The 17,417-nt window shown below is 27.9% G+C and overlaps 3 protein-coding genes across 3 annotated transcripts; 2 read left to right on the top strand and 1 right to left on the bottom strand.

Moving 5' to 3' along the window:
- Positions 1-1,015: 1,015 nt before the first annotated feature.
- OCT59_020302 (uncharacterized protein) lies at positions 1,016-2,877 on the top strand (the record flags this gene model as incomplete). The annotated part of the gene is made up of 3 exons (XM_025313512.2): positions 1,016-1,303; positions 1,389-2,423; positions 2,542-2,877. The coding sequence occupies 3 exons, from the start codon at positions 1,016-1,018 to the stop codon at positions 2,875-2,877; spliced, it is 1,659 nt and encodes a 552-aa protein (XP_025187077.2).
- A 6,395-nt stretch (positions 2,878-9,272) lies between these two features.
- OCT59_020301 (uncharacterized protein) lies at positions 9,273-11,821 on the top strand. Its single transcript, XM_066149097.1, has 5 exons — positions 9,273-9,454; positions 9,543-9,591; positions 9,683-9,747; positions 9,865-10,939; positions 11,031-11,821. The coding sequence occupies exons 1-5, from the start codon at positions 9,361-9,363 to the stop codon at positions 11,440-11,442; spliced, it is 1,695 nt and encodes a 564-aa protein (XP_065990044.1). The 5' UTR covers positions 9,273-9,360; the 3' UTR covers positions 11,443-11,821.
- A 2,151-nt stretch (positions 11,822-13,972) lies between these two features.
- OCT59_020300 (uncharacterized protein) lies at positions 13,973-15,330 on the bottom strand (the record flags this gene model as incomplete). Its single annotated transcript, XM_025313510.2, has 5 exons — positions 13,973-14,304; positions 14,467-14,558; positions 14,643-14,791; positions 14,906-14,999; positions 15,098-15,330. The coding sequence occupies 5 exons, from the start codon at positions 15,328-15,330 to the stop codon at positions 13,973-13,975; spliced, it is 900 nt and encodes a 299-aa protein (XP_025187073.1).
- Positions 15,331-17,417: the final 2,087 nt, after the last annotated feature.

Here is a 17,417-nt window from a genome sequence, read left to right as displayed (position 1 = left end):
ATTTACATTAAATATAAACGACCAATGCTGTTTCGCCAAATTAATTAATTAACTTTTGAATTTAAATTTAACTTTATAATTTTTTTAACTATACGCGCATATATATTATGTATATTTTAATTAAAAAATTTTTACGTTATAAAAAATATAAATTAAAAGATCTATGGATCTGCAAACCTAAAAAAGATCATGTCATTAATCTAAATATGGAAAGTCTTGTTGATCGTACATGCGTACAATGTCACGCATATATAAAATGGGTAGAATTTTTTTTTTTGCATTTGCGTATAACAAGTTATATCATAATTACGGCGAAATTTCTTTGAAAAAAAAGAAAAAAAAAATTATTATTGTCATTTTATTATAAGGCTTATTTTAAATGAAAAAAAAGCTACTTTTTTTTTTAACTTTTTTTTTAACTTCCAATATCATTATATTTTAACACCATCGTATTCACGGAAGTGTAAAAAATTTCTTTTTCTATTGTCTACCGGAGTTTTGTTACCAAAGAAAGTTTTTTGAAATTCCGCGGGGAACGGAAAATTCAATTTTGCATATTTGAAACAAAAAATTGTTTTTACCGTTTATGGTAAAAGCTTACTAATTGTTCGCAAAAATCAAAAAGATTATATTTATCAAATTATGATTTCACAATATTCAAAATGATGATAATATAAAAAAATTACCATAACTTTTTTTTTGAGCTTAACATGGTGATTTATCCGGATAATCTCGAGGATCGACAAAACCCTGGTAACGACCCCTACCCTTAACGCCGGTTCCAGGCCATATATGAACATTAATTTTTAATTTTTTACCTAATATTAAAATAACCATTCCTTTTTTCAAAGCAAAGGTATATTGGGCTGTTGAAATAATTTCATCATCATTTACAAATTAATTTCACTCGGAATTTTACAACCCTGGTAATTATAATTTAAATTCAGTAATAAAAAAGCCCTTTCTCCATTTTTTTTTTCATTCCTTTTCTCTAAATAATTAACACTTTTACATAATGCCGACTGATTTAATAGAAAAACGTCGAGCAGCTCTCAAGGAGATTGATGATGCAAAATTTGGTTGGTATCATGTTCGTGCGTGCTTAGTAGCTGGTACTGGATTTTTTATGGATGCATACGATCTGTTTGCTATCAATTTCGCCTCTACTATGATCGGATATGTCTATTATAACGGCAAGATACCCGCTAATATCGACTTGGGTTTGAAAGTGTCGGCCTCCATTGGAAACTTAATAGGCCAATTACTTTTCGGCTGGTTGGCTGACGTACTCGGACGAAAAAAGGTAAATAAAATGATGTGAGAAAAGTGTGATGAGGATGGAGAAAACTTAAATTTCAGTTTAAATTTGGTTCTATTTTACATTTTAGATGTATGGAATTGAATTGATGATTATTATTGTTGCAACAGTGGCTTCAGCATTATGCGGTGAAAGTTATGCTATTTCAGTAACCGCTACAATCATGATTTGGCGTGTAATCATGGGTATCGGTATTGGTGGTGACTATCCACTTTCGTCAATAATTACCTCAGAGTTTGCAACCAAAAAAAGAAGAGGCGCAATGATGGCCGCTGTGTTTGCTATGCAGGGATTCGGAATATTCGCAGCAGGTCTTGTAGCACTTATTGTATTAGCAGCTTTCAGGAATGGCATCATTCATAATGTTATGGTAATTGATTACTGCTGGCGTTTGATACTTGGTTTGGGAGCCGTACCTGGTTTACTCGCTCTCTACTTTCGTCTCACTATTCCAGAAACGCCACGATATACAATGGAAGTTGAAAGAAATCTAATGAAAGCGTCTACAGATATTACATCCTATTTGCAGAAAAAAGCTAATGAATCACACAATAACGATAAAAATGATCATGACAATAATAACGATAATAATCATAACGACAATAACGATCATAACAATCATAACGACAATAACGATCATAATGATAATTACAATCACGATGATGATACATCATCTGAATATCATGTACCAAAAGCAAGTTGGTCTGATTTCTTTAATTATTTCGGAAAATGGTATAATGGAAAAGTTTTATTAGGTACTTCCATGTCATGGTTCGCACTGGATATTGCTTTTTATGGAATTGGTCTTAACAACGCGATTATTCTAAGTGCAATTGGCTACTCGGATGCTAAAGATGCTGATTATAATTTAAGGGCTTATAATTCACTTAAAAATATGGCAATTGGTAATATTATCATTACAATTATGGGTACCATTCCTGGTTATTGGGTTACCGTATTATTGGTAGATAAATGGGGTCGAAAGCCTATTCAATTTATGGGTTTTGGTGTCCTTACTGCACTCTTTATTGCTATGGGCGCCTCTTTTGAACAACTGAAGGAACATTCTATTCCTGCATTTATCGTCTTATTCGTATTGTTGCAGGTATTTATTTATTTATTTATTTATTTTTTATTTCCACAAAAACTGAGTTGGAGCGCAATCTTGCCGATTTGGACAAATCAAAGCGAAAAAACTAAATACCTAAATCATTTTTCGCTAGTTCTTTCAAAATTTCGGTCCAAACACAACAACATTTATTGTACCGGGAGAAGTTTTTCCAACGCGCTATCGGTCAACTGGTCATGGTATATCAGCAGCGTCCGGAAAACTTGGTGCAATTGTTGCTCAAGTTGGATTTTCAAAACTTAAAGACATTGGTGGAGCGGACGCATTTGTGGGTCGATTGCTTATAATCTTTGCAGCATGGATGTTTATTGGTGGTTTATTCACCCTGTTATTACCCGAAACAAAAGGTTTGTCACTTGAAGAATTATCCAACGAAGATCATTTTTATAAAGAGAAAAAAGAAAAAGAAAAGAAAAAATCGGAAGTTTAAAATTAAATTATGGTGTAAAAAAAAATCACTTCAAAAATCCTTATATATTTTTTTATAAATTTTTTTTTTTACATCACTTGTTTTTTAATTTATTCATTACCTTATGTATTACAAAAAATTAAGAATCTTTAATAAAAAATTGAATCAGAATACTAACAATAGACAGGAATTAATCGACAGGTCTTGAATAAGAATAGTAATTACACTTGCGGCCAAATTTTTGTGGCGAACTACACCATAATAATACAAACATTAAATTATAGTACAATTCATAATCTTCAATATTGTTGACCTTTAATAATTTGGCTACTATTCAAAATCCGAACGAAGCTCACATGGCGCAGACTATTCATCTTACATGGAGTTCTATACTATAAAGCTGCGGGCTAGCGTTGTTTCTTTTGAATGGGGGCCTGGCAATGATAACCTCCAAAACCCGTTCCACTTTTTATGTAACTTCAAATCCTCTTCCGAATCTTCTATCAAAGCAACTTCGGAAAACTTGATATTGAGTGGATTTTACTCGTACATTAAATCCCATCAGATCTGTAAAGTAAAAAATATCACTCTGTTGTCGTTATGATATTCCATAAAGGTAATCAAAGTCCTCTTCAAACGCTACGCTTGGAGTACATTTTCACATTGTAAGACATTTTGGATAAAACAGATGGCAACAGTATGCTGCTTGTTTTCAGGAATACAAACTAGTAATTCATCGAGAACCTTGATTGCATAATCTACTCGTCCCGTATTTCTTCACCAAGTTGTGGAATCAAGTTCGTTAGCCCTGTAAAAAAGTCGATCCGTTTTTTATCTTCCATCTTTTTCCGTAAAAGACACATTTCTGGAATTAATAACCTTATATCACGGAATTAATCGAATTATTTATATTTTCCGTGAATAGATCCGGGAAAGACTCATTTTTACGGAGTTTTTACAGAAATAATGAATAAAATTTTTTTGTAAGGTAGTGAGCGAAATGGAGCGGTGAAATTCCTGAAGAGAATTATAGTACGTTTGCTGTACTGTGCTGTTGTCTACTAATGCAAGACGTTCAATGGCTAGAAGTGGCGTAGAAACAGAGGTAGAAGTATTTATAACACGAAATTAATAATTTACCAGACTTACTAGCGTCATAGGATGCTTCGAGGAAAATTTCCTACTTACACATCAAAACAACTGTTCTGTCGCTAATTGCAACTGCAAGCGTTAAGACTGTGGTCTAAATTTTCTGCATCACCTCAATCGATTACTTCATCGATAGTTAAGAGAATGTGCCATCAACTTCAGATGAATTTACCAGCAATCCAAGAGAATCAATTCTTTGATATTAAATTCATTGCAAATGTTCACGTGATATTAGTTCCCGCGGCAATCAAAAATATGCTGCATTTAAATTTTTGAAGTGATTCATATAGGACCCGAAATATATACGTAGAGGTAGGAATTATTGAGTCGCCGTTATAGAAATATTCTACGGGTTAGATTTTGACCTAAGCAGGGAGGATGATTTTCTGCGGTGATTAAGGATGAATTCTGCGTGTGATAAAAGTTATGTGAAATTCTGTGAATTATGCAAGGTCGGCCAACATTACGATTCACAAATTCTGGCCAAACTTAATGGCAGCCAGCATTATGATGATTGCATCCTAAATCAGGCGAAAATTAATATCATTTTTATAACCCTATTCTGTGATTTCCGTGAAACACAGAAAATCATCAAAGTCATGTTGTTAATTTATTTTTAATTGATTTTTTAAAGGGGGTTTGTATTGCGTATACTTGGCGGAGGGAAATAAATTTATTGATTTGCATAATTGCAAAATATATCACAGCATGTTGGAAATATAATAAATATGTTGCTTGTGTTATACATCCGATCATCCATTTATTGACCCAACAGGTCTAAAGGTGGACTCCTAAGAAAGTAGTGGTAAAAAATCAAAAATTGGAAAGATTATCGTCTTGACCACCATGTTAATAATTGTTCGCAAATGAATACACTAGTTGTCTTGCATTTTGTACGACTAAATGAAACAATCGTCAGGGGATTAGTTTGTGGTTAGGTACCGATCTTATTAAAACCCCTGTGTACAGACATTTGTAAAAAATTTTAATGTCCCCTGACTTGTCTATACATATATCGGAGATCTATTCATATTATAACACTAACCAAAAGGAATCTGATCAATGGTAATAATTTTAATGAAACCTGCGAATTTTTATTTTTTATTTTTATGTAATTGGTATAATAGATATAACAATTAACAGTTGTAATTTTAAGGATGATAAAATAATATTTTGAAAATATATCGCCAAAGCATTAACTTTTATCTGATTCATTTAAAATTTTAAATCTATAAAATTTGAATAACATAATAATGAAATAATTAATAGAATATGTTAAGATAAACTACCGATGCACCTCCGATTTCTTAACCTTCACTTTCAGCTTGTGTTCGGGTTCTGCGTGATAATATTTTTTTTTTTTGCGATTAAAATTAAACATTTACCTGAAAGACGATAAAAAAATCTACATATTCATAATCAACTGAACAACTTTATTTATTCCAATTATTATTCCATCTATTTAAAGATCAAAATAATCCCGTAATAAAATGATCTATTTTAAAATGTATACATGGGGTGAATTAGGTTCAAACCATGCCGAAATAATCTTGAAACAAAAATTTGGTGTAATATATTTCATAATTACGCCGACAATTTTTTATAAGTATTTTTTTATCTTTCACGAAATCATGCGTTATACACATCCGCAGCATCACGTCATTAAAAAAGAGTTTAACAAAAAGGACTCCATCTAATAACGTTTTCTAATTAATGCAAAGTATCATTTAGATATGTAAAGGATTTATACTATGTCTGAAGAATTATCCAAATTTTTTCAATGCGATTTTGTTTATTTGAAATCCTTTACCTATTCTTTTTATTTTAATGTCTTAATAACGAATAAATTCTTTAAATTTTACCAAAAAACCTTCTTTCATAATAAACATAAATATGTATTATTATCTAACATCAACAATAAATTTTTTTACCTGATATTCAATAGAATTTTGCCATAAATTTCTTGGCTTTTTTCTTCATTTTAATGTTATTGTCGTATTTACTACATAATTGTACTTGTTAAACGTTAACTTTAGATTATCAGATTAAAAATATTTGATATTTTTTTTAAAAAAAACTTTTTATAAAGAATGCTAAAAAAAATATGAAAATTTTATGAAAATTTTGTGAAAATTTTGTGACAAAGATAATTAATGTACATTTGAAAAAAAAAAAGATTTAATAATTTTTTAATAATTTTTATTTACACAAAATGTTGATATTCGAAACCTGGAAATTAAATTCTTAAAAATAATGTCTAAAAATACAGTACAAATTTGATTTTCTCAATGTAATTTTAGCTAGTTAAATTTTTCACAATTTCTTAGTATTTGATTTAAAAATATTTCACCCAATTTTAGAATTTTGTTTTTTTTAAAAAAAAATCAAAAAAAAAATCAAAAAAAAGAATATTATTTTTTTTTTTTTGGACCGGCCCCTGTATCCGAATATTTCCGTTGTATGCATGGTCGGAACAAGCCTAAAAATTCCGTGAGTTATACCGCATTTATCGGAAAAAAAATGACGCTTCTTACAGGAGGAATTATTTGCGATACAAATTTAACAGTTAAAAAAAATCTGAGATGACTCAAAAAAAAATATAAGCCTAAATCAAATTACTATTATTGATCGTACATGAAAAAAAAAATAACTTTAAATGGCAAAATATTGATAATAAGCCAGTATGCGATAAATATAACTTACTAATTATAGTATGACTTAATTGAACCAAAATTAGATTGGACCGAATCTAAAAAAAATAGGGATGCTTATACATATAAATCGATGGGGATAATTTGTGGGATGATTTTATATCATATGATAATTTAGAAGGGAGACAAAGATCTTTTTTTCATAATAATAATAATAATAATAAATATGATTCTTTGAGAATTTAACCAAGAATGTTATAGTAATGTAGATAAAATCTTGAAAGTTGTAAAATCTTTAAAATCATACATTTCCAATAGATTCAAACCACGTGAATGGTAGTCATACGATGTACAAATAAAAAGATTCAATTTTTATTCGTTAATGCACCATGCCATATGCAACTCTCAATTTACAGCTAAGGGGGCATTGAATATACCTTATTTCGAGGAAAGTGACACTATTAAAACTGTAACAAATACTTAATTAAACACCTTCCTGATTTAACAGTTAGCGACCATTTTTGAAAAAGTTTTGATATCCGAAATTTAAAAATTTGTAAATATTAATATAATATAAACCTTTAAAAGAATGAACTTTTTTTAACCTGTTAAAATTTAATATATCTTGTACGCTTGCAACACAAACCTTTTCTTGATAATTTTTCTTCCGCCTTTTAATTAAAATTTTAACCAAGTTTAGAGATTTGTACTACATTAAATTATTGCTTTAATAAAAAAAAAAAATTATGTAATGTAATGCAATGCGTTTGAACTTAGCCCATTTTTGTCATTCATCATTTTATTTCGTAAAGAATTAATTCAATTTTCTTATTTTTCATAATCAATCGTGAGTTCGTGACCCAACCCCCCTCATTACTTAATAATTACACGTCGTCACACAACAATATATTAAGAACGATAACCCAAATTTATTTTCTTTTTGCCAAGAAAAATAACAATTAAATTTTTCATAAAAAATCACTTTTTAAAAAAAAATGTAAAAAAAATCTATTAGACATAACGCATGAGCCACTCGAATTCATAAGATCGATGTAAAAGTATGATTTGTCGTCGTCCAAAGATTAACTTTTTTCGGATAATTTAAATGAAAAAATCATCTCATTATTATCTTTTCCCTTTATCGTTAAAATATAATTATATAATAATTATATATAATATATATATATATATAGATGATGCGCTAATTATAGAAGGTTCTTTGAGAATTTCTTTTAAGAAAATTTCTTTTAACTTTTTTCTTTCTCAATCATAAATAACAAAAAAGCCCCAAAAGAATTTACTATGAAAAAAATGATGATAATTATAATAATGATACTTTCATTTCCATGTGTACGGTATAGAAAAAAAAAAAAGCGAACTTATAGTACTTTATATATACAGAATTACTGCGGCATGAATAAATATTTCACTTGTTCTACTTTTCGAATAATAATAATGTTACCAATGATAAATTAAGGTAGTAAAAATGTTTAACCCATGTGAAATCTTTTTCGACGAATTAAAATTTATATTTGATGGTTGTACCTATTTTAAAAAAAATGATTGTTTTTTTTTATGTGATTGTAAATATTTTTATAGTGTTTATTTTATATGGAGAACATATTTCCGAATTGTGTAAGTATAATTTTTTTGGCTAAAAGATATGCAAATTTTTTTAAGTTTCTTTGAAGGTCATGGTTTTTTTTATAAAAAAAATGGTTTCTATTAATAGAAATTCCAAAATTATTCAACAACAAAATACATTTCATCGACAAATTTAAAAATAGAATAAATAAATTCGTCAGTATATCTTATTTTTGACATTTTAAACAACATTAAACATTTTTAGTAATTTTTTTTTTTTAAAACGAGTAAAACCAAGTTAAAGAGAATAAACGGGATATTTCCTGTAACACTAAAACCAAAGATGATAACATGTGGCGACCAAAAATAATTTTTTTTTGCAAAATTTTTTATTAAGGAAATAAGGATGCATTTGAGATATATTTGCCGTACATAATAAAGTAGGGGAAATTATTCCGTCAAAAGAATTATATTTTTTTTTAAAAAAAAAACTTATAATGTGGAAAAGTAATGTCCTGTAACAAGGTTTAAAAGTCTCATCTAATTTTAGAAGTAATAATAAAGTATTCTAAAATATATAACTGAGATAAAGTTGTGTTTCGGAGATAACGTTAACAAAAATTTGGTATTTCATTACTTTTGGAAAATATATAAAAGACGTGTTGTGAAACGATGTACAAAATCATTGATAAGTAAATCTCGTGAACATCAACTTAACTGTTTAAATCTATACAAAGTAACTTATCATATACGTTGTGAGAATTTTTTTTTTTGTTCCTACTAATATAATATTTCAAAAAATGTCTCATTAATTTATTATTATTTTATTATTATTATTCTATTATTTTTTATTGATACAATAAAAAACAAGGAACGACAGGCGTACATAAGTAAATAATAATATAAATTCTGTGTTTTCTATAAATTGAATATCTATTTTTTTTTATTTATTTATAGCCTATTTTAAAAAAAAAAAATGAATATAAAATAACCCACCCAAAAGTGTTTTTTTCTTTTTTTTTTTCTTCTTTTGATAGACAGGAGAAATTGTTCTTCCTTTCTTAATTATTTTATAATAAATAATAAATAATAATATAATAATAATTTTGTTGTGAACAACATGAATGTTAAATTAGTTTTATTTGCATTCCTCTTTGGAGGATTGATTTTACTAAATGACAAAACAAACGTAAATGCATTACCTGCATTACAAGGTAATAGTCTAATCAGCTAATTTTCCTTGATTGCGCATATTTGATTCTGTACATTTTATTAAATTTTATGATTCTTTCCTTCTTACAGCACGCCAAGATCCAGGTTCAACGCTTGGAGCTTTTAAAATTGTTGGAAAGCAAGTGTTTATTTGTAACTGTAATAATATGTGTATACAAAGTTGCATATCATAATACTTACAATTTTTTTTTTTTTTTTTTGTACATTAGGTCCGGAGTCAATGCCATGCATGCTGTCTTGGTATCTCCTAGAAAAGTAGTATTTGTAGACAAACGTAAATTTTTCATATTTATTTTGTTTGTAAAATTATTAATTTTATTAATTTTATTAATTTTATTTACTTATTTATTTTTCTTTTTTTTTTCTTTTCTTCCCTTACATTTTAAATTAGTTGAAAATAATGCGTTGAAGAGACCTGATGGGCTTTCCGCGTTATCATCAGAATATGATTTAGATACAAATACAGCTAAACCACTTGGAATTTACACAAATACATTTTGTTCATCAGGTTCATGGTTAGGGAATGGAACTTTGGTTGAAGCGGGAGGTGATAAAGGAGATGCAAATTATCGTAGTGGTATACAAACGCTTCGTTTATATGATCCATCCGTTGGAGATTGGGTTGAATTAGAAGGAATTGTTCCATCAAATAGATGGTATCCAGCTATGGTAACCTTACCTAACGGAAATGTAATGATTCTAGGAGGTTCAACTGCTGCTACAGGTGTTAATAGAGCTGAAATTGATAATCCAACTTACACAATCTTTCCACCTCCAAATGGTGGTCCTTTGACAGACACTGCTTTTCCTTTCTTAAGTTCCCTTTTACCATATAATCTTTATCCAATGGTACATGTAATTCCAAATTATGAAGGAAAAACTCAACTTTTCATATTTGCGAATCAAAATGGAATTGCTTATGATCTTGACACCGGTACAACTATTACAACATATCCAAAAATTCCAGGTGGTATTCGTTCATATCCATTAACTGGAACTTCTATTATTATACCACTTGACCCTACGGATTATTATAAACCAACTGTCATGATTTGTGGTGGTAATAAAGTTTATGAACTTACATCACCAGCTGAAGCTTCTTGTGGTAGATTGGAATTAACTACACCAAATGCTGCATGGGAAATGGATGAATTCGGTGGTCAAGGACGTGTTATGCCTGATGCTACCTTTTTAGTGGATGGGTCCATCTTGTTTGTTAATGGTGCTGCAACTGGTTTCGCTGGTTATCGTAAAGGTGGAGGCGCTAACGCTTTATGGGTCAATGAAAATCCCGTGTTTACTCCATTCCTTTATGATCCATTTGCTAAAACGTATAAAACTCTTGCTGCTTCCACTATACCCAGAATGTATCACTCTGTTTCTACTTTAATACCTGATGGATCTGTACTTATTGCCGGAAGTAATCCACAGGGTAGCGTCTCTCTTAATGTTAAATATTCCACTGAGTGAGTTAACTTTTTTAATATTTTATAGTGTGTGTTTTTACGGTAATTAAAAAAATTCTAATCATTTTTTTTTTTTTTTTTCTCCCATTAGATATCGTGTTGAAATTTTCTATCCACCTTATCTTTATTCATCAACTCCTCGTCCAAATATTATTTCTCTTCAAACTTCCCCAATTAATGAAAACAGAATTCCTGTAAGTTATGGCCAAGAAGTCACTATGGTTATACAAGTTAAATCTGATGGTGGTAACCAACCAGTTTTGAAAGCTTGTATTATACATCATGGTTTCATCACACATTCACAAAATTTCAGTCAACGTTATGTTTATCTTGAAATTACAAACTTTTGGGCCGATTCATCAGCTGCTGATCAATATATTTTAACTATTAAATTACCTCCAAATCCTACAATAATTTCTCCTGGTCCTTCTTATATATACGTTTTTAATGGAGATGCACCTCCTGTTAGTGGTGTTCAAGTTTTACTTCAACAAGCAGCTTAAAAAAAAAAATGAGGTTGGGACTTCAAAAGGGGAGAGAAGTTTTATCGTAAAAAAAAAACATTTTAGAACATGTAATTTTTTTCCCCCCGTTTTTAACACGATGTTTTTTTTTCCTTGCAAATATTTTTGTATTTATTTAAATATAATTATTTTATATATATATATTTCCAAATTGACAAATATCATAAATACCTATTTAATTACGTATCGTTCTTAGATTATCAATAATATATAACTCGTTAAATTTTGTTTTATAATAATTATAACTTTTAGACAAAAAAAATTTTTAAAAAATGAAAAATAAAAATATGTATTAGAAATCTTCAAAATAAAATGTATTGATGGGTATAGTCTTAAATAATTTAATAATGATTGATTTAATAATGATTGATTTAATAATGATTGTTTTAATAATGATTGATTTATATCGATAATATACTGTATTTACGATAAATGTTATCGTGAAAATACTTTTGCTTGCTAATCCATTACTGAATCCGTTCCTTGAGCTTATGTATACAATAACACTTGCACTTTTGATTGGACGAGATGAACTTTATTCCCCGAATTTTTTGATGTTTTAAAATTTTTTAATGTTTTGACAATTTTTCTTTCAACATTCTAAATTTCTAATTACATTTTTTCCTCAAGTGTATTATAAAAGTTACAGTATTCTAAAGCCATTATAAATGTTACTCCGATTTATTTTTGCATAAAAACACTTGAATCACTTCATTTAATTGATTTTTTTCCTCTTAATAGCGTAGTAACATCAACTGACTAACAATTAATCTAATCAATCTATCCCCTCCCCTAGAGTCCTAAATCGTATTTCTTGATCAAATTATTTATCAATTACAGGGGCGTTATCGGGGCGGGGACAAACGAACGAACATTAAAATATTTATTAATATTAAAGAAATTATAATTTTTTATTTGAAATTTTTTGACGATTAAGTAGTATATACATACTATAATTATTCGATGAGCTAAATTTATAATTAAGCAAATAAATGTAAGTCATTCGACGTGCTAAATTTCATTTTTCTACGATATTACCTATATATAACAGTTGGCTGCTAGATATATAGACAGTTTTGCTAGATTGATATATCGGCATCTTTTGAAATACTAAGAGCTTTCATGCCCTTCTTCTTTTAATGATGACGCTTCCAATGCATTCTTGAGCTTTACCCGCAATTCCGCATTTTTTCGCCTAAGATCTTCTATTTCAGATTCGTGACGGTTAAACGATATTGAGTATGATATATACCTCCGATGTTGTGTAGTATAGTTGACAAAAATCTATACAGTATAATTTTTTATCTATACAGTATAATTTATTTTTTATCTATACAGTATAATTTTTTATTTTATACAGTATAGCTTTTATCTATACGGTATAGTTTTTTTACACTATACTATACACCATCGGATGTATATATCATACTCAATAACTATATTATCGATTCGTGACCCTCAACTACACATTTGAAAAAAAACATTCCCTCTTAATCGGGACTGTAATATGTCTACCGATCCATAATAGGAGATGGTTATTCACGCGAATAGTATAGATATATCACATGATTTTTAACAATTTATCTAATTTATAATAAAGCCATTTAAATTCCAAGAGGGGGTAAATTGTGCATAAATCGGTTAATGATTATTTACGATATTACGTAAAATTACAATTTCGAATGTGCGCGCAAATTCTGATATTCGCTTATTTGTAAATAATTACCAAAAACTACATAAATTTCTTATAAGCCCATATTATTATTATTATTATTATTTAAACATTATTATTATACAAGAATTCTCGAATAACAACATATAAATAGGTAACAAATGAATTTACTAATTAATCCTCATTCTTTTAAGGCCGGAACTAAGCCTGGAATTATCTAAATGGAGGGATCTACCAATTTTTTTCTCATAGAGGGTAATACGCAAACTTTGTATTGTTACCTTTTTTTGTATTATTCGGAGTTCGGAGTCCTAACCAAACTTTAAAATATGTTGAATAATTGTTGATAATTGTTTCAAATGACTTAACCAAGTTAGATTTGGAACATTAGTCAGGGAATTTAAAACGCTGAATTTATTTATTTAAGGGGGGGAGAGGGGTCATGTTATGGTGATATAACCTTTCAATGGTGATTGAATTAAGTAATTTTACCTTCCACTTTTTAAGAGATCAGAAAAAAAAAAATCTCGATTCTCCCAAAACGCCATCTTTAAAATAAGAAATTCTTTTCTTCGAATTTACGTAATTTATTTATGATCTCTATACTATATATATATATATATATTAAAATAATTTCATTATTGATTTTAAAAAATATTTATACCGTTATATTTACTTTCTTATAATAAAATAAAAAGAATTATAATTACATATTATGATATCTATCTATATATATATATATATTTTAATATATTTAAAAAAAAAAAATATTTACTATATAAAAAAATTTTTTCATAAAATTATTACATAAAAAAAAATTCTTAAAAAATGTATTTATTATATTAAATTTTTTTGAGTCCAAAATCTAATATAATTAATTTCAGGTTTTGTTTGTTTAAATTCTTCTATTATATCATTTTCTGCCATATATTTAAAATTCTCTTTAGAAATTCCCAATTCATTACTTAGACTATCTATTGCCATCTCCGTAGTACAGAATGATACAAATATATTTTGATAAACTATGCCGATTTTATCACCATTCGGTCCAATGATGGTCTTCCTTTCATCTCGATGTATCTTTGTTATATTTGAATGTGATTCAAATATTGAATCAAGATTACATGATAAATTCATATCCACATTTCGTTTTAAGGAAGAGTCATAAACTTTAATTAAAAGTAATTAAATATTTAATTAGTATAAATATAATCATTTACGTTGTGCAAATGTCATATGTTAAAAAGTGAGCGTGACGAATTTATTTGCTGATTAACATAATCTAGACCGTTCCATCATCAAAAGATATACAAGATAAAGAATGAACTTACTTCCTCCATATAATTTTTTAAAAATTGGACCTGCTTCATCAGGTATAATGTATGGTTCGACTACTTCTATAAATCCACCTGATTTTGTTACCCTTTAAATGATGATGATCATAAAGTAAGTGATACAGTAGCGATACTTTAAAAAAAAAAGAAATACTTGTATAATTTAAAATTACCTCATGAGCTCAGAAAAAACAAAATTCCATTGATCTCTTGTAAGAATAAGTATCATTGATTCCATATGTACAAAATCAAATTCATTATCAGGAAAAGGTAATCCATTAAATATATTTCCTTCGACAAATTTTAGATTACTTGGTTTTATCTATTAAAAAAAAAAAAGAAAAATTAAAATTAAAATTTCCCCACTTCAAAAAATTCACCACTTCACAAAATTTCCTCACTTTCACAAAATTTCATCACCACACAAATTTCTTACCTCTTGTGGATATATTGGCGTCATATCAAGTCCGATAAATTGAGAACTTGTATATGTATTTGATAATTCTAATAACCAAGTGCCAGGACCACATCTTTTTAAAAAAGAAAAAAAGAAGTAACGGTAATAAAATTAATAAATTATACATACTGTAGAATCATAGAATTCACCCATATTTGAATTAAAACTTACCCAACATCCAAAACTTTACATCCTCTTATTAAATCATCTTCAATCGGGGAAGAAAAATTATTTTGAAATATGTATTTTTTAAAAAAATGGTGTATATGTAACCTATCAACATCATTTATATCGTTCGATAAATAATACGTTGATTCTTTTTCTTTGTTTAATAGATCATGAGATGATACTTGTATCGATTTCGATTTTTTTGATTTTAATAGTCTTGAATTGTTGATACCCATAATTGGAAATGTAAATTATTTTTTTTGAAGAGGATGTTGGACTTGTGGACTTGAGGCGCTTTTTTTATATTCTTTTCGTGGTGTATTACTTTTCCTGTTTTTTTTTTGTGCCACCGATTATTCAAAGATGCATTATCATATCGTACATCAATAGAGTTAATTTACGTAAGAACTTAGTCATGTTAGTAATCATTTCTAAGATTCTAAACTTGTTTATATAAAATATTATAATAATAATAATAATAATAATTGTCATTAAAAGGTCATGCACTCCACTTTTTTTATTTTTTTTTATTTAAAAAAAAAAGGGTAATGAAAACAAATAGAAAAAGATCCTACGATTTTCAAATTATACTATTATGTAATTTAATTTCTTTTTTTTTATGGAAAGAAAATTGAAAATCTACTGAAAAAATCGGGAAAAAAAATTTCAGCAAGATTTCCAGATTCCCTGAGTCCCTGATACCATGAACACAATTTTAGAATTTGTTGTTCAAACTACGCGTGACTGGTCATGGAACTGGTCATAACGTAGTAAATGACGTAATAAACAAAAGAATCAGCCAATCGGATAATTTTTCCCTTTTTTTTTTTTTTAAATTAATTTCAAATTTTATTAAAGCTAATAACAGATAATAGATAACAGATAACGTAAATAAACAAATATAATTTTTAATACAGCATGTACATGAAGTGTATGCGAAGAAGATTTCACACTTAAGCTTAACCAGTTAAAAACTTTTTAATTAAATTTTGCTTGGCAGAAAGAAAAAAAAAAAAATTATTTTTAATTCATTATGCATGAAACGCATGAAACGCATGAACAGTATGTTCCTATCCTAAACTGTAATAATACTTTAAAAAAAATTCATAAATGAGTTTTGGATTTATTAAATTTTTATGTACGTGACAATTTTTTTTTCGTAATCTTTTGTTGACGATTATAAATTTTCATGAATTTCTAAATGTCGTAAATGTCGTAAATGTCGTAAATTAAATAAATGTCAAAAAAAAAAAGTCATAAATATAAATTAAACCATTACCGTTGGATATTTGCCAAGAATTTTCTTTGTTCTTAAATACACGAAAAAAAATATTTAATTATAGGAAATTTGGTAACACTAATTATCCATATGGCAAAATAATGAGAAAATTTAACATAAACAAGCCATTTCTCGTTTTATCTCGCTGACAAATTGTTATGTAATAAATACATCATTACCAATTAAGTTGTCATGCATGGCAAATCATTAAAAAAAATTTATTAACTTGAAATAAGTGAAATTTTTTTTATTTTTCTTTGTTCATATAATGTATAATCCTAAAATTCACATATTTTTAAGCATAAATGATTTGCAATAAAAAATACTAAAATTTGATTAATCCCTGACATATGATAGGGAAGCGAGAATTCCACGAAACAAGAATTATTTTACTGTACAAAAATCAAAATATCTATTAGGAAAGGATACAAAAATGTACGTATTTTATGATAAAATGACCATCCATGTATTTGGAACGAACCTTTAATATATAAAGATTTTTAAATATTATATCCCCCTTCATAATTTATTTTCAATCGGTGAAGAAAATTGGTTTGAAATAATACTTATTTCAAAAATGGTGTCAATACGATACGTTGGTACCTGTTTCGATTCTTAATAATTTGAAATTATTGATAACTCATAATTTAAAAGTGTAATTTTTTTAGGTCATTATTTTTTAATTATCGCCGTTTTCAAAATGTGCATCATTTTGAAAACGGCGATAAAAAAGAATATTTAACTTGAGACGTAATTTTAAAAAAATTATAAATTCACAAGAAAAATCGAATTGAAACCAGATAGTCACTGGTTAAAGTGATATGGTTTCCACTATGGAAACCTTGGCGTACGTGATTAATACTTGTCCAATTTACATAAAATTTCCATGACATTTCCACAAAAACTGGAAACTTCATTGAAATCTGGCGTACACCATGGAAATTGGACAAATTTTAATAGTATAAACTTTCATGTAAGCCATATCCCTTCGACCTGTGAGTAACGTTATTCGAAAAGATCGATTACTTAGGGTTCATATCAATA

Source organism: Rhizophagus irregularis, chromosome 3 (genome assembly GCF_026210795.1).
Source record: "Rhizophagus irregularis chromosome 3, complete sequence".
In the NCBI taxonomy this organism is placed as follows: Eukaryota; Fungi; Glomeromycota; class Glomeromycetes; order Glomerales; family Glomeraceae; genus Rhizophagus; species Rhizophagus irregularis.
This window is presented reverse-complemented; position numbering and strand designations above follow the sequence as displayed.